Source organism: Astatotilapia calliptera, chromosome 4 (genome assembly GCF_900246225.1).
Source record: "Astatotilapia calliptera chromosome 4, fAstCal1.2, whole genome shotgun sequence".
Classification (NCBI taxonomy): domain Eukaryota; kingdom Metazoa; phylum Chordata; class Actinopteri; order Cichliformes; family Cichlidae; genus Astatotilapia; species Astatotilapia calliptera.
In genome coordinates, this window is record NC_039305.1 from 27092481 (window position 1) to 27110469 (window position 17989).

The window sequence follows — 17989 nt, forward strand, 5'->3', positions numbered from 1 at the left end:
CAGTAAAATGTAGATTATGTTGACTCGTTAACTTTGACACAGTCAAATCAGTGATTCGATCAACTGCATCTGAATGAAACTGTTTAAATGTGGCTGTGTGTTCAGCAGCTTAGCACAGGACTGAGCTGAAAGCTGTAAATTGCATGAAGGACAGGAGGTGGAGTTGTTTCACTGAGCCGCTGGCCTCTTGTGAACTTCCTCTGAAGAAGGATGTCGAAATAAGAGTCAAGGAAAGTTCAAACTCAGAAAATCAAGAAAACGAAGCAGAAGGACAGAGCTGGAGGAGAGGCGGCGAGGATGGGTCAGATAGGAGACTAGAGTAAATGTTGGGAGATTGTATCTGCAATAATCATGAACGGATGTTTCAGCAGATAATTTTTTTTAAATAATAATAATAATAATAATAATAAATTTTAATTTTAATTAAAAGGCACCTTTGGTGACACCCAAGGACACTTAACAATAAAATAATAATAGAGATGACAAAATGAAGAACAATAGAAACAAAGTGCAAGATAAAATTAACAAACAGTGTTTTCACAGTGAATATGCAGATTTGAACAGATGAGTTTTGAGTTACATTTAAGCTGGAGGAGAGAACCAATGTTTCTTATATCTGGGGGTAGAGAGTTCCACAGTCTGGGAGCAGAGCAACTGAAAGCAAGAATAGATGTAGACTGGGTGGAAAGAGGAGGACGTAATCTGTTAATGCTGCGTAGATGGAAATAGGCAGTGAGATTATTGATGTGCAATTTATAGGATAGTGAACTGTCTAGGTAAGATGATACCTAGGCTCTTAACCTGAAGTGAAGGGAAAACTGTGGAGTTATCAATAGTGAGTGAGAAAAGATTTGCCTTCAAAAGTTTGTATTTAGTTCCAATAAGGAGATTTCAGTTTTATCCTCATTGAGCTTAAGAAAATTAGAGCTGAACGAGGATTTTAATTCATATAGGCATTCTGTAAGGGAAGAAGTTGGGAGGGAAAAATCAGGCCTGCAGGAGAGATATAACCAGGTGTCATCAGCAAAACAGTGAAAGTGAAGATCCAAGAGGGAGGATGTAAATTATGAAGAGAAGAGGGCCTAAGACTGAATCTTGGGGTACACCAGAAGTGACTGAGAATAGACAAGAGCAAAATGATTTAAGTTGAATAAACTGGGAGCGGTCATGGAGATATGATTGGCACCAAGCTAGGGGTGTGTCAGAGATGCCAAGAGAGGAAAGTCTGCTTAGACACAGCTTATATATAAGCAGCTCAAAATAATTAAAGGAGCACTATGAGAAAAATCAGAGGTCAGTGAATAAAAAAAGTCCTGGTCAAGCAGGTTTTCTATCAATTGGAAGGTCAGTAGTTTGATCCCTGGATATTCCAGTCTTCAGTTTTAATGTATCCTTAGAGAGAATACTGAACCTGCTTCATCTATTAGATATATTTGAAATAAATCCTTAAATATTAAAATAACACCTTTAAACCACTTAAATGTTTTGTCTAGATTAGAGTTGTCCTGATCAGTGATGGTAAAGTTGACTGTTGAGATTTGTAGATCAGTTCCCCATTCACAAATTAAATTAATATCATTATATGATTCCCTTTAATCAACTGAATCTGCCTTGCTATGTTTTACATTTACATACAATCTCCACATATAGAGACAAAGTCCCCAGTCTGCAACCCACAGAACCTCTTATTGCTAGACACCACAGGGCAGCCCCAGAGATGCCATGTCCATGGCCTAACAGGTCAGAGCTGATTTGGTGAGCTGATGGGCACCTGCGCAATGTTAATGTGTGGCAGTCTGAACATAATGTGTAGCCTATATATGACCAAAACCATCTGCCAGTGTTAACAGACCAGAAGGGCCCATTCAAGGGATCAAGACAAACGGCCAGCTGCCTGGCAGTGGTCCTCTTACTCGTTCTGCAGTCCTGGCAGAAAGACTGAGGATTGTATTGCTGCCATTTTGGATCTTACTGAGTATGAGTCAGGCCAGCAGCCTGCTGTTGTCTGAGAGTGACAGAGAAAAGATGTCACAGCTCAGCACCACAGCCCAGAGACCCAGACATCTTGCTCAATGCGATCTGTCACTCATTGTCGGGAGTGACATCCTGAAACCTGACAATTGGGTGTCTTAACACTTTAGGCCAAAAACTAGCAGTCCTACCTGCTGTAAGTTACCTGCTTTGGTAGTAGAGCGTCTTTCGAAATACATGATATTTTTTATTTACATTGAGTTTGATGTGAAACATCATTGAAAGACATAATGTTATTGGTCAAAAGTGGTTGCTTATATACACATTAAATGAGAATTTTCCAGTTTTTCCTTGTTTATCAGAACACAGTATCCATGATGGAGGAACACTACAAATATACTGGAGAATATCATCATGTATTTCTTCCATGGAAAACAAATACTACTTCACATTTACTGCCACAAAGAAGAAAGAAGGTATTGTTGTATCTTTAGGCTCGACTGCAGTGCGGATGGTCTGCTCCTGCCGTTAGCAGTGCACATGCCTGAGGCTGCGGGTGTTTGGAGAACGCAGAAATGTGCTGCACAGTGTGTGGGAGGCTTTTGCAGTGTGCATGATGCAGCACACGGCTACTGGCTGCATAGACAATTTAGGCTGTTATGTCTTGTTTACTTTAAAAAGCTTATATCCTTCCTTCAGGGAACAGTTTAGCAGTCAATGGTATGCATAGTGGCTTGCAGCAAACAGTGCCCATCCAATATCAAATAAAGGTCCTTTTCTGACGTCATCATTACAGGAGGAGACGCTTGCATTTTCTCTCAGTTTTCAACACAAAAACAGCCAGAGTTTTATGTAAATGCATTTTCTTCTGTGCACCACTTGGTTGTGGTGAGAGGTGTCTGTAAGATTTCTGCCATTGAAACACAACATGTAACTGAAAACAGCTTGCACATGTGTGGATTGGAGCAAATCAGACATAATAAAGTCCAAGTGACCCAACCCAAAACATCTGACTACACGTCAGCTGGGGAAATATCTCACTCTGGCAGCCACAAGATATGGCCTGATATAAGGGTGGGGCCTACCAGCGGCCAGTTTTTAACACAGCTAAAAAGAGAGCAACAACTCCAGATCCCTGCCTCAGTTTACACTGCAGTCACAGTTTAGCTGAAGGTCCAGTGAGACCATCCTGTGTCTGAATGGCAAGCATGAGGCCACTGAAAGCTTTATGAAGTCATAGGTGCAAATAATAAATAAAGAGAAATGAAGCAGCAAAAAGGAAACTGGGGAGAGCAAATTGGGCGTGTGTTGTGAAAATCTCTTGAGTATGACGTAATTTTCCATTTCAGCGTCCCATTTTCCATAAAGGAAAAAAGGCACAATTCACTGTAAAAAACACTACATTTTTTTCAGTGTAGCCGTTCTCCCAGATGTTAACAGCGAAGCATATACAGACTGGCTGTTATTTAGCACTTTTCTACTGTATTTGAGCACTCAAAGAAACTCAGGGTTCAGTATCTCACCCAAGACGTTTTTTGACATGTAGACTGTAGCAGCCTGGGATCAAACAACCAATCTTTCAATGAGCAGTGGATCTGCTCCACCTTCTGAGATACTAATGTCTCCTCTGTGGTTACCCAAACACTGTACATGCTTCCATGAAACAAGTATTTAGGACTAGTTAGCTAGCCTGTTGGCATGTAAAGATAGTATGGTGAGGTAGTTCTTAAAAAGTAACAAATAAACAGCACTTAAAGACTAAATTCTGAATACCAGGAAGACTTTGGACCTAGCAGCTGTTGCTGGTTACTAACAATCAGTGTTGGTCAAGTTACTTGAAAAAAGTAATTAGTTACTGATTACTGATTACTTCTCAAAAAAAGTAATCCAGTTACTTTACTGATTACTTGTTTTCAAAAGTAATTAATTACTTAGTTACTTAGTTACTTTTAAAAAACATGATACACTACCTGAATGCTTGATAAAGCAATAGACCTTTTGGGCCAATGCTATTTTTTCTGCATAATCCATCATATAAAAGTGAATCAAATGGAAAAGTGTCTTTTTAAAAAATTGTTTATTACTTTTAATCTTAACTTTATAAACAGTGCATCAAACAAAAATTAAATTAAATTCAACAGTCTTTGACTTTAATAAATTTGTTTAACATTTGAACATATTTCTGCACATTACACCATATTTTAAGAAAATAAAGGCTTAAACTGTATTTCTGCATACTCCAGCATATAACATAAATTATTTTTGTGTATACACACATCTTTTCATATAAATAAAGCAAAAAATAAATAAATAAAATAAATAAAATTAACAAAAACATCTTTTAACAGTTGGTAAAGTGCAGAGAGGCATAATATTGAGATTACAAAAACAGAAAATGCTATTGCATGCTACATTCAGGCTGTTAATCCAGTCTCAGTTTGTGGCAACCCTGAAAAAGACCTATGTTTTATTGTTTTCTTTTGGACTGAAACAGTGGTTATATCGCATCAGCAGAAGCTTCTCAAACCTTCTATCAGAAATTCTGTTCCTTTTTGGGGAAAGCACCAATCCACCTAAACTGAACAGCCGTTCCACTGGTGCACTGGATGGAGTTGGACTGTTGTATTTCATGTACATCTTTTTGAGATTTGGGAACTGATTCAGAATCTCAAGCTCATAGCCTGACCTTAAAAAGTCAGTTATTTCTTTTTCTGCTGAGAAGCTTTCTGTGGGCTGATTCTGAAATTCAAAAAAGTCCATTTCGGCTGGGCTGGCTGGGATTTGGGACACATTAGTGTTCTCAGTTGCAGGAGCAGCTTTACGACACTGTTATCAGGAGCTCCTTCACATACTCTCTCCTACGCTCATCTCTCAGCCAACGAAGTTTAAACTTGGGACAAGTGGCCGCTGCGAGAAGTCCTTCTTGGCTGTCCAGAACAGCATCAAAACGAGTCTTGATGGCCTGTAACATACAATATGATGCAACTAAGAATAAAATTATTTTACTGTATAATTACCTATTGTCAATATTTTGTGGGCTTTACAGCTCTAAACCATCTATATTTTCTATTATCAATACTGTATGAGATTTAATTTTGGCTGAGGCTTTTGTTGATATTATGATTAATATTCATGATTAATGATGATCAATGTCCCTGATATTTAACAAGGGGTGAATACTTGGTCTTTTATTCTATCATTTTAATAATTGTACCCACTGCTTAAAACAAAGTATAACATCCACCCACTGTGAATGGTATAATAAATTTAACAAATCCACCCAAAGCAATTAATAATAATCTTACCTTTACAATGACATCTGGAAGGCTGGCTGTCATTCTAGAGAGGTCATCTTTCAGGGCAAGGGTCTTTGACATCAGGCTTGTGAGTGTTGGCAGTAAAGCCCCGTAGGTGCACTCATCCCCTTGTAAGATGTCCAGAGCCACTGTCAGGGGCTTCATCACAGTACAGTACTCTTTCAAGAACTGGTACTCCCTTTCATTAAGGCACTTGATTCCCAGTTTTACACACAGGGGATTAAGTTCATTCAAGGGAATTGTGATGATTCTAGAAATGGCCTCATACAGGGAATTCCACCTTGTGGATGTCGGTACCATTAGTTTCCTCCGACTGACTTCCTCCACCTGTTCAGAGGCTAATGTTGATCGACTTGCTTTAGTTCAAAGAGCAGAACATTTTGCAATGCTACTCCTATATACAGCCTTGGTGTCTGCACAGGAATTTAGATGTTTGTCAACATCGCTTGTTGAAATCAAGTTAATTGTGTGCGATGCACATCTGTAGTGTGGAGGGAGGCTGAACTGTGCATCACCAGATGCAGCTGAAAGAGCTTCTATGACATCAGTAAAGGTCGGTTCCTCGTCATCACCTTCTTCATTTTCAGATTCAGACTCCAAATGACAGGGCTGACATACTCTGAATGCTTTGGCAAAATTGGATGCATTATCCGTTACAGTGGCAATAACTTTGCCTTGTAGTCCATATGATGAATGGATTTCTTCAATCTCTGCTCCAATTACATCATAGGTATGGCTGCCTCTAATTCTCTTGCATGCTAGAGCGGCCTTGTTGTGTTGTAATGTGGAATTAATCCAGTGAACTGTTACACCCATAAAACTTTTATTATTTACCGTCCAGATGTCAGCAGTGGTGGAAACAAACTCTGCCTCTTCGAGTGTAGCCTTCAAGTTAGAGTTCATTTTGTCATATTCTCTCTCAAGGTATCCTACAAATGACTTTCTCTGGGGCAGCTCGACACCACTTTTAGTTGGTATTTTTTCTACGATGCGTCGGAATGATTCAGAGTCAACAGTGGAAATTGGCAACATGTCCTCGACGATATAGGCAGCGACAAGCTTCTTCAGTTCAGCGGCACTAAGTCCTGTCGCTCTTACGTCTAGCTTAACCTGTTTAGCAGGAGTGGGTCCATCTGAGGTTTGCCCGGTGGAAGTAGATGTGGTAGCCACAGCGGTCACGTCAGTGAGGGGATCCTGGGGGTTTTCTGTCAATTTAACATTCTTGTGGCAGCGTGCTAGGTGCTTGCTCAGGTTGGAAGTGGAATTTTTCGACGTAGAAAGAAGTTTTCTTCCGATGCAGAGTGTACAACGTACGCTTATGTTTTTGTCGCTTTTTAAAGAGTCAAATTCAAAATAATGTCGGTATTTCCAAGTATTAAATGCTGCACGATCGTACTCTATCCCTCGCTCCATGTTTTCTATTGTTGACACACGAGCTACCATAGCCGTCGCACTCGTTTGCGTCATTGTCATGAGACATTCTCGCAAAAAGTTCACGGTTTTAGTAACGCAGTAACGCAGCGTTCCTACGGGAAAGTAAAGGTAATCTAATTACCGTTTTTGCAATAGTAATCCCTTACATTACTCGTTACTTGAAAAAAGTAATCCGATTACAGTAACGCGTTACAAGTAACGCGTTACTGCCCATCTCTGCTAACAATAGCTAGTAGCTAGGTATTTTCAGGGTAATATGAACACAACAGGACAGAAAATGTATTTTGAAAATGCTAAAGGTGAAGTGTGAAGATCCTATAAAAAAAAACTGGATTCAGGCAGGCCTACAGACCACTCAGTGACTTCTTGGTAACCACCAATCTCGGTGGAAATTGTGTATTCCGCGACCGGGCAGAAAGTGTTTGTGGGCAGTTGCTAGCACAGCGCTGCACAAAAAAACTCCTTGTGTTAACTTTGGCCACTAGCATACTCCTGCCATCGCCCTAGCTTGTGCTGACTTGTGTTCCGACTCATCTGCAAACATTTCAGACACTTCAGATATTATTTAAATTACACTTTTGGGTTGACTTTGAGACAATCAGCTATCAGCACAAGAAAGATGCAAACCTTTTTTTTCCCCCAGTCTCACTCCTGAGTTTCTCCTCTTTTTACAGTATGGATACCTCTCCTGGTGACGCAAGGCGAACTCAGGTCAGTGACAGGAAAAAAGTTTGAAATAAAAGCATTTGAAGTTGTCATCAAAGGGAGGATAATAGTACATTTAAAACATGTTTAGTGGCCAAACTCTGGATGTCCATGTGTGGATACAGTAAGATAAAGAAAGCTTGTACAGTTTCACACTCCTTCACATTGTTCAGGATTCATACAAACTTTGACCACATACTTCTTCTAATTATTTTCTAACACTGAATGTTTCTGAAAGCATTGAACTGTCTGTACTGACTTCAGAAACATATTACCATGAGAGGATTTGCTTTCAAGTAAGTTTCTCATTTTTTAAGTCAGTACTTACCCCTTGTCCACCCTTTGTAAGTTACCTTCTAAGAGCCAAATTGCCAAAAAAAAAAAAAAAGGCAGGTTACTGCAAGATGAAGCAGCAGAGACGGCTGTTTTTCCTCCTGCTTAAACCAGAGAGAACTGAGAACACGGTTCATATCGCTGTGGGTTACACCCGCTTCTAATAGAATTCTTTGGTAACACCCCTTTACTGCCGTGTTCCCTAAAGACAAGGACTTGTTCTGTGTAAAAGGAGTCTACTGAGAAACACAGACAGTGAGAAAGAGTAGAGGGGGGATATTTTTAGGAGATGTGACCGACATATTAAAGCATTGGCAGAGTTCAGGAATACCGAAAGAAATACTTCAGTGACACAGCACATTGCATACATGCTGATGCTGTATGCCTACTGTTAATGTAAGCTATAAATATGCTGAGGTCTGCTTCAGGCCTTCTCTATACCCAGCGAAGTGGGTCACTCATGTTTGGGCTGATGGCACGTCTGAGTGCGGGCGGGCAGGCTCAACTCAGGCTCCTCGAGCCATTCATTTCACAGACCAATAGTTAGTGGCCAGAAAGTTAACTGTGGAATGGTTTCTGGACAGGCAGTGCATATCAAGTGAGACAATTCCACTGAAATGACAGGAGACAATGGCGGTGCAGTAAGATTATGTTGACGTGAGGTGAAAGTTCAAGATGGTAAAAGGCTGACCAAAGTGGACAGTAAAAGGGAAAAACTACTGAGTGAATGACTTTCAACTCAGTAGCTTGAAGCCTATGTTGGTGCTTTTCTTAGAATTATTTTTAAAAAGTGTTTAAATGATTCTGCTGAAGGAAATATGCAGTAGCAGTTTTGTGGCTTCTGTCTGATGGATAAATCTTACAGTATGAATTATGATACAGTATTTAATGAGAGTGCAGGATGTACTCAACTATTTCTTTTATTATTATATTAAGATTTGATTTTATGATTCTTGAATGACTTGGACCTTATTAAAGCTGCATGTACGGTACTCTGTGGAATTGCAGGCTGTCCCACATGAAAAATGACCGTTGTGAAAGAGAGATACAAAGCTGACTGCTGTAATGGTCTTACGACCAGTGATATCCTGGAATAAAACTCTCACAGACTCCTGAGTGGCAGCGACACAGCTGGGATCTGAAACCCATTATTTTCAATGGCTTGAGCTGTGCACGAACAGTTTGCCAATATGTTGAAGAAGCATGGTGTGTGGGAAGCGGACTGTGCCATACATTTGTGCGGCCAATAAAAACAAAGAATGGGCACGAGCTGGTGCACATAGTACATGTAACATGCAAAAAATGCTAGCGCAACACATATCTTGTTCTAACATGTGTCTAAGGCGACCAGATCAGAAGTGGACAAACTTTAACCACACATGTAAACAAGCAGCAGTATACAGGGTGTATCAAAAAGAATAGTCCAGTTTTCAGCATGCTTTAATTCCACAGCTGTTCACCGTTAACAATCGAAACACGTACTGTTAGAAACAGTGGATTTGGGATTTTTTACGTTTCCAGAAGGTAGCATAACAACAGCAGTGGGTAGAGTGGCTCCAGACGTCCATCCACTGACTATCATATCTTGTTAACATTGTAAGTTTTGTTTGCAAAGCTTTATATTTAACAATGTATTTTAAAATAAACCTCAAGTTTCGATGTCTATTGCTTTAAAATATATAGCCTTTTGAAATTAGATGATTTTTTAATGGAAGCTGTGCACAGTTATTGGGTCACTCTAAATGGAAAGGGTGCTAAACACACTCTGCTGATTCAATGATGACACCTATTAGACCTCAGTGGAAGGAAAACAAACCGCAAGCACAAACTTTGTATTCCATATTAATGAGAAGGCAGATTCAAAGAATTATTGATTGCTAAAGAGCAGGCTTGCTCTGAAAGAAACTAAGGGGAAGGGAAGTGATAAAGAGATTGTGCTGTACTACATAGATATTGATTAGCTCGCACCCTGACTCATAAATCAAACATTTAAGCCCTTGCCAGGACCAGGCTCAGCTAAGACAGGTGGAGTGGGAGCAGGTCCACATGCGTTGTGAAGCTGTATAAAAAATTGGTGCTTCTTGGTTTGTAATTCAATGACAGACTTCAGATTTAGTGCTGTCAGGTTAGATCAAACCTTTGCACTGCAAAGGACCTTTGAAGTCAGTGTGCTTAAAAATCCTTGCAAACGTAACATAATTTACCGTCACTGTACTCACTGCTTGTTAAACTGAGAGATCGTCCCCAGAGAGCTGCCTCATGAGTCAACGAACCACTTATCTGAAGAGGAATGACTTCAGATCGCCATTACAGTGCGATATGTCCTGAGGTCCTGAGGGAAATTTCTTGAAATTTGGAAATTATTCAAGATTGAACTATTCAGAATTTGGCAATTAAAGGTCCCTGTTAAAGCAGCAGGTTTTGCCTGTCCTTTACACTGAGATGTCCAGTGGAAAAGGCCATGAATCAGGTGTAGAAGTCTTGTTCAACAGGGGTTCATGATGCAACACAGTCCACTAGGATATAGATTAAGTCACAGTACTGTGTTGTCTCAATGTTTGACATATTGCGGAGTTTTCAAGCTAATGGAATAAATATCTATATGAGAATTTTTCTGTAGTAGTTACTGTTGTACATGTCAGGGTCCTGGGTCTGAGCGACCCAGGGTCCCTGAGCAGTTATGGACTTATCTTTTATTTTATGTATTTTTGGTAGTGCTGTCCCTCTTCTCCCTATTTGCAGATATGTGTGTGTGTGGGTGTGTGTGTATGGATGCAGGTGTTTCTGCGAACACCTGTTTACAGGCGCCTTCAGGCCTGGTGGCTAGGGGACTGGCTGCAGATCGTGTGTGCCCGCGGGGGTCAGTGTTTAATGGCTGCTTCTATTGTTTTCCTGCAGGAGGAACGTGGAGAGGAAGGACAGATTGTGTTAACTGGGAAACACACACAGGAGTCTTGGGGAGCAAGGGGGATAAATTGTGCATCTATTGTTAACCACGCTGTAAATAAACGCACTGTTTGAATCGGAGAGTCCTACATCTTGGGTCCTCCTTCCCACATCCCCACGGTTTGCCCTGGCAAACCCTGACAGTACATGTGTGTTACTTTACAGACTCGCTATCAGAACTTTGTCACTCTGAGTCAAACGATTTGATACAAAGAACAAAGCACAGCAGAGATCACAGCAATTGCTAAGATCAAGACAAATTAGATCTGTGACACAGAACAATGTCCGTCTAGGCCACCGGTGGAAGAGTCCTGTCTTTGTGACATGTGAAGCACGAGTAATGAAGAGTTGTGCCCATTCGTGAATGAGATGGCACCGCTGGGAGATATTGCTCTGTTTCAATATGACAAAGAAGCTCACTGAGAGGCACAAGGTCACTGACAACCCCTGGGGGAACTGCTATCTCCTCATGACGGCAGCTGCAGTGCTATGCATGCACAAACACAACACACAAACACACTGCATTGGAGTGAGGGAGTATGAATATGATACCTTATGTGTTATGCTTGAAGGTTAATGAGATGAGAAATGGTTGACAAAGGGTGGATGACTTTTTGTTGGCAGTCTAGCTAATGTTTCACAAGCAGGAAGCAGGCTTACATGATGGGTGTTAAACATTTGAGAACACACATGCTACTTCCTGTGGACACAGAGAAACAGTGAGACGATGCAGTAACATGTAACAGTTAAACATCCCAAAGACATAAAGATCAGGTACTAAAGTACAAGGATGAAGAGGTTTCAAGCATAAAAATGAAGAAGGGGCGAACAGATGTGGATTGAATTCCATGGAGGTTTATGACCCAGGAGAAATCCCTACAGTGAAAGGAACAGAACAGAAAGTCTCTTTGAATCATGCACATGACTCATATTTAGAGCTGCAGCCACTCGGTGGGCTGACACAATATTTCTATGCAATAATATCACTTGAGTATTATAAGAAAAAGACCAGATTAATTACAGTATTTCATTGAGGAACTGTGTGGTTTTTTAAAAAAATAAAATAAAACAACACTGACTATTGTCAGTATATAACTTTTGTGTTTGTTGAGCATGCATTACCAACTTGAATATATTTTGTCCACAGTGACAAGACCTCCTACTCCTCTCTGCAATAATATTCTCCCAAGGACATAACGTTTTTTGGGGGGCTCCAGCTGCCAGTGTTAGTAGGGGAGACCGGGGATAGTTGTAACATGGGTCAATTGTAACACTTCCAATTTCTCCAATCAGGGCTAAGTTTCAAATGATGTGACTCATCCTGTGCATGCCCAATTCAGTTCTGCTATCACATGTGAAAAATCAGCACATTTTGTCAAACACAGACAATTTAACATGAAAAAAAGTTATTTGTATGCCAAAAAGTAAGTTTTTCTACTTTATTTCAATTTCTAATAGCATTATCTGCTTTGCAGTTAAACTCATCAAACTTAAATTATGTTATTTGTATGTCTATGGGGATATATTCTGTGTAGGTCTTTAGTGCTAATGTTTTAGCCGTTGGCTGTAATGTTAGCTAGTTCATGGCTATAGGAGTCTGGGTCAGTTGTAACAGCAACAGTCTGGGTTAGTTGTAACAATAATGCAGATGTTACAACTTACCACACTATTACTTTAACTTATATTAAACAAGTTGGGGCAACGACATCAGCAGAGAGAGGTTCACTGGTCGCTTTTGTATATGCGCTTAATGCCATTGGCAACACAATTCCTCCACTGTTTGTGTTCCCACACATACATTATGCAGACCTCTGTGTCAGAGATGGACCAGTAGGAAGTACTGGTAGTGGAACTAAATCAGGATGGATGCAAGAAACAGATTTCCTCATCTTTCTGAAGCACTTTGCAAACCACACCAAGGTAAACCATGATAAAAAGTAATGGAATTGCGATGCTGGTGAACAACTACATTTTTTCAGCTTCATTGTTATGTTCAAAATTGGTGCAAGAGTTGTAGGTTATAATGCCCACTGAGCCAATGAGGCCAAACTCAAGGAAGACCAACCAAAATTAATGAAATATTCAGTTGCAGAAAATTCCATAATTTGTCTTTTTTGGGGGGTTGGAATATGTTCAAAAGCTAGATTTCTGCATTCTGTCACACACACACAGCTACATAAATGGATGTAAGTGCATTCATGTGTTGAATAAAAAAGATTACATGTTAATGTTTTGTTAGTACCCTTATTTCATTGTGTTACATTTCACCCCAGGATATGTTACAACTAACCCAGACTATGGGGTTAATTGTAACATTTCACTCTTCGTGTTTGAGACCATACCATGCAATGGGTAATTGTGCTGCAGAGAAAATAGCTGCACTGTTTAATAGCAGAGACATGTAAATACTTTGCATTACATTTTGAATACACTACCTTAAAAGAGCTCCAATTTACAGACAGAAATGTCAAAAATGTTACAACCATCCCCGGTCTCCCCTACTGCGGTACTATACTTAATGACAGACAACATTAGTCATCATTAAGTCATTAAGTCCCTGAATCATTTTACTTTTAACATCTATGCAGGCAGTGGTGTATAAGACTGTGTCAAAAGGGATGCAGTGGCAGACCTTATATTTCTTTTAACAGACCCAAATGCAGACACACAAGACAGGGCAGGGCTTAAACAAAAATCGAGCTGTTTATTAGGCTGGAGTAAATAACAAGCAAGAGCAGGTAGATGCAAAGGCAAAACTTAACTAGAGCTACACTGGGAAAAACTAAATACTAAACTCAAGGGACAAAGAACATCAAAAGAAGATAATGAAAACCTGAAGACGGATTACAGAACATGGAAACCAGGAAACATGGAAGCTAGGGAACTCAACGTGAAGACAATGACAACGAATGACAGAAAACTCACACACTAAATACACAGAGAGGAGACGAAGGGAGTGGCAACACCTGAGGAACACAGCTGAAACAAACGAATGTGATGCCACAGGGGAAGCAACACAGAACGTGGACATGAGACAGTCAAAATAAAACAGGAAACACCGTGAGACGTGGACTTGTACATGAAATTCACACAGGAGGAAAGGCAGACGAGAGAGGGAACACAAGAGAGCATACATGAAAGCACAACACACAGCACAACACTACAACGACGCGACGGGAAGCTGTGAAATGTGTGTTTCTGTTTTATTCTGTTAGTATATTGTCTTTCTTGTGCTTTTATTTGTTTCCCTTTTTGTTTCCAAATTATTATTCCTAGTTTCTGGTCCCTTAGTACCCAGTTATATGAATTTCAGTTTAAGATTACTCAGCTCCCACTGTTGAGACAAGACTGTGGTTATCAGGAAAATTTACTATTACCAATGAAATGGTAATAACATGATACTTGTTTAACCTGATACCCCAATATTACAACATTATAAGCTGTAATTGCAAATGTGAATACTGTTGCACACAGATAAGTATGAATTCAATCTTTAATGGTAAAATTAAAAGGTAAAATAAAAAATTGCTGATTTGAGTTTCTCTATAACTGCTTTTAGAAGTTAATGTGAATTGCAAGGGAAGGAAAATAAATAATGGATTTTTTTGTTGTTGTAGAATTTAAAATCCCTCGCTAGATATTCTACTGTCCATCCATAATGCATCGGACTTTCTGTTGCATATGAAAGCCATTTTTTTTAGCAGGGGAAAGAAAAGAAGGAAAGAAAGGCGGGCACAAGCATTTCACATCTGTATCGCTTACAGGATGGTTGGCGTTTTAAGTTTTTCTGCCTTATCTTCTCCTCGGGGGCTCAAAATGGCCTTTTACTGCTGTCACTTTCTTTTCTCACAGTTGAGGTCTGGCGTGAAGTGACAGCACAGTTGTGCAAGTGGTGGGAAGGAGTGGGTGTGAAGACTTTGCACATCAGTGGTACACAAGAGATGAGACACAGTATGCTCCTGATTTTCAAAGTAACAAAATAGCAAAACTGCCTTCTGATTTTTATCATGATCATTAGAGGGGCACACACACACACACACACACACACACACACACACACACACACACACACACACACACACACACACACACACACACACACTCCTCGTGCCTATGGTACGACAACTTTTCTCCGTGCCCCTGGTACACTGCGTAGAAGCACTTTGCCACCCACACACACACACACACACACACACACAGTTTAGGAGGCAGAAATAAATCTCGTGTTTCAGCAGGATCACTCATATCACACACTTTTTTTCAGTATAGCTTTTGTACTCCTTCTTGACAAAGTGAGAACAAATTTGTTCGCCCTACTGAGCCAGGTCAGTTAGGAAATCAGGGGCAACGCCCCTGTCTTACTGTGGCTTTAATTACCATCTGTGACAGCTAGACTGGTGTTGTTTTTTACTGTGTCTATTTTATTCTCAGTTTGTGGGAAACACAGATTTCTTGAGTGTCACAACATCTTAACTGAACAACACAGTTACAAAACTACAGACCAGGAATGAGGCCAGGTGAGCAGACACGGGTACACAAACAGACGACCTGACAATGAACAAAGGAAGATAGAGGACTCAATTTCACTTAAAGGCAATGAGGGAAGTGGAAACACATGGGAAACACAGCTGACACAAATGAACATGACGCAAAACTAAACACACCGAACATGAAACACAAAACTATCAAAATAAAGCAGGAAGCACTGAGATGTAGACTGACACATGAGCTTGACACAGGAGGAAAGACAAATGAGAGAGTGGAGGAGATAGAGATATGATGGTCTGTTGAAACATGGAATTACACACAGGAAAGGGAGTTAAGACATCTCGACAAGACAACATGGAAATGGAAATGTTTCCTCATAGCTGGCTATTTTTAGAGGAATGTATTATTTTGTTTGTTTGTACCACTTAACACTGAACTATGAATCAAAAAAATCTATTTTAAATCATATATTTAGGCACTTTATACTAGAAGCCTGTCTCAAACATGTAATTTGTTCCCATTTCTTCTGTTGAAACTATTTAAAATGTCAAACATAACACATTTAGACAAGGATAAAATGAATTTTTTTACACCAGTAAAATCGTGGCATATCTCAGTATGATGTGCAGTGTGTCCTTAAAAATTTCACGTGTTTGGACAAGTGGAGGACAAAAGAAGAAGTGTCAGGTCTAAAAAAAAACCATCTAAAGCAGGTGAATAATTTCTGAAAGTAATAAATGCCCTTAAACACTAGTAAGGATCTGACACAAAACTTAAGAGATGCATCTCGCTCTTCAGTTGATGCATTTACTGTTCACTGAAGCCTCATCAGAAATGGTCTCAGTGGAAGGATGGCTGTGAAGAAGCAGTTCTTAAGGAAGTGAAACAGGAAGAAAGGGCTAAGGTATACCAAATTTAAACAAGAAGAGGACTGAAAATTCAGTGGCAACAGGTCTTATAGATGGATCCAAATTTGGTTCTGTTTTTAATAAGGTCAGCAAAGAAGTATTACAGTGATTATCTATTGTCAATGGAAAATTGTATTTAGTAGTCAGTATAATCTTTTAGTGATATAAGTTTGCTTATGGTAGGATGCTGTTTGTAGTTATTTGTATTAGGAAATGTTTAACCATGTATACTTAGAAGCATATAATTAATTGTGTAGTGACAGGATGTGTGCACCCCAGGAATGCACCCCCACGTCCTGGGAGCATGAGAGCTCGTACCTTGTCTTATTGCTTTACGGTAGGATTAACGTAGCTATGTCTGTTTTAGTTTAAGTGCTTCTTTACATATAGATGAACTGTTGGACTTTCCAGACCAGCAGGTTAAGGGAAGTTGTTTATGGGGCCACACTCTGACCCCACACACACACATACACACACATACGCTCAATGGAGTATAAAATAAAGACCGGGGCAGTTCTCTCACTGGAGTCTCTTAGAGTGGAGGCTGCCCTTGCTAGCAAGAAGTTCTGTGTGTTTCTCTTCTCTGAGTCTTTACTGAAGAAGTGTTTTAGAACATTTTCCCTAACATCTATAAAACATCATAAAGCGTTACTATCAGCAAACATACTCTCAAAAGCGCCAGTTTGTTGCAGTTTGTGAGTGCGGATCCCACGTAGATTACTTTTTTTTTTTTTTAGTGGTGGAAATGGGGTTCAATAATGGTTTAGAGCTGCATTTCAGCCAGTGATTGAGATATTATTAAAACTGATGAAACTATGAACACAGAAAAATATCCTCCGAGTTTGAGCTACCATGCACCTCCATCTGGAAAGTATCTGATTGGCAGCAGCTTCATTTTTCAGCATGACAATGATCCCAAACACACTGTCAATGCAGTGAAAGCATACCTAGATTGGAAAACATGCAATGACCTCCCCAGAGCTCAGGCCTCAGTATTATTAAAGCAGTATGGGATCATTTGACAGAGAACAGATGAAAAGGCAGCCAACATCTAAAGAAGAGAAAAACGTCCTTCAAGAAGTCTGGAGAAGTATTCATGAAAACTACTTAAAGAAATGATAAGAAAGCTGCTTAAGAGAGGTCAGGCTGTGCTGAAGAATAAAGGGGGTCATACCAAATACTGACAGTGAAGCTTGTTATTGTACAAACACAGTTTTTACCTCATACACTGCATTTCCATGTGTGCTTGCACTTGTTTCAATAAATTGCTGGACCTATTTCCTATTTTCTAACAAAGCATAAGAGGATAGCTCAAGATGTTTGCACATTCCTCTGTCTGCTTTGCAAATTAAACCATGCTTGTGCCTTGTGCTATGACACCAAAAAGAAGACATCATAGTGGATCTGTCAGAGTGCAAAGATTAACTTTGAAAAGTAACAAAAGAGCAACAGATCTCTTGCTGTATGACATAGATTGTTATGTTTGGCACAAAAATCAACACAACAGTTTTTTTTGTAGAGAAAGTAATGTTTGAGTGTTTACAAGTAATGGCAGATCATCGTGTCCGCAGTGGATGGAATTTGTCAGACACAGGGGGAGACTGCATAACTGGAAGCCTCCTGCCAGCTGACACCAGAGACCCTTGGGGTGAGGGGCCTGATTCAGATCAATATGCTCTATGTTACAAACTTGCCTGAGGCAGACTCATGTATGACACATCGCGGTACATTCAGGTATTTGCGCTCACACAGAAGTGATCGCTCTGTTTTTATCTCAGCCTTTGAGTCTCTTCTGCAGTGTCAGATGTTTTTTTTTTTATTTCTGTGGAGTCGTCATCTTGCAGCACAGATTGTTAGCCATCGTGCGCGGCTCCCTTCAAAGGCCTG

At 39.9% G+C, this 17989-nt stretch overlaps 2 protein-coding genes across 9 annotated transcripts in view; both read right to left on the bottom strand.

The window, feature by feature from the left end:
• LOC113021291 (palmdelphin-like) overlaps window positions 1-17989 on the bottom strand; it is a 53466-nt gene that overhangs the window by 6223 nt on the left and 29254 nt on the right. For 2 of the 7 annotated variants that reach the window (XM_026165880.1, XM_026165879.1), the window contains exon 1: window positions 7756-7989. The exons of 1 other annotated variant lie outside the window; for it this stretch is intronic. The gene's annotated coding sequence lies outside the window, so the exon portion shown is untranslated. Of the gene's footprint in view, window positions 1-7349; window positions 7990-17989 lie in introns of those variants that run through there. 4 more of the 7 variants (XM_026165878.1, XM_026165876.1, XM_026165877.1 and 1 more) reach the window with 3 other exon arrangements.
• LOC113021288 (uncharacterized) lies at window positions 4289-6792 on the bottom strand. Of its 2 annotated transcripts, none has more exons than XM_026165868.1 (2): window positions 5277-6792; window positions 4289-4933 (listed from the first exon to the last, which is right to left on the bottom strand). In XM_026165868.1, the coding sequence occupies exons 1-2, from the start codon at window positions 5586-5588 to the stop codon at window positions 4790-4792; spliced, it is 456 nt and encodes a 151-aa protein (XP_026021653.1). In that variant the 5' UTR covers window positions 5589-6792; the 3' UTR covers window positions 4289-4789. The 2 variants fall into 2 exon arrangements, 1 of the variants encoding a protein (XP_026021653.1); XR_003272275.1 differs by having other exon boundaries at window positions 4290-4933.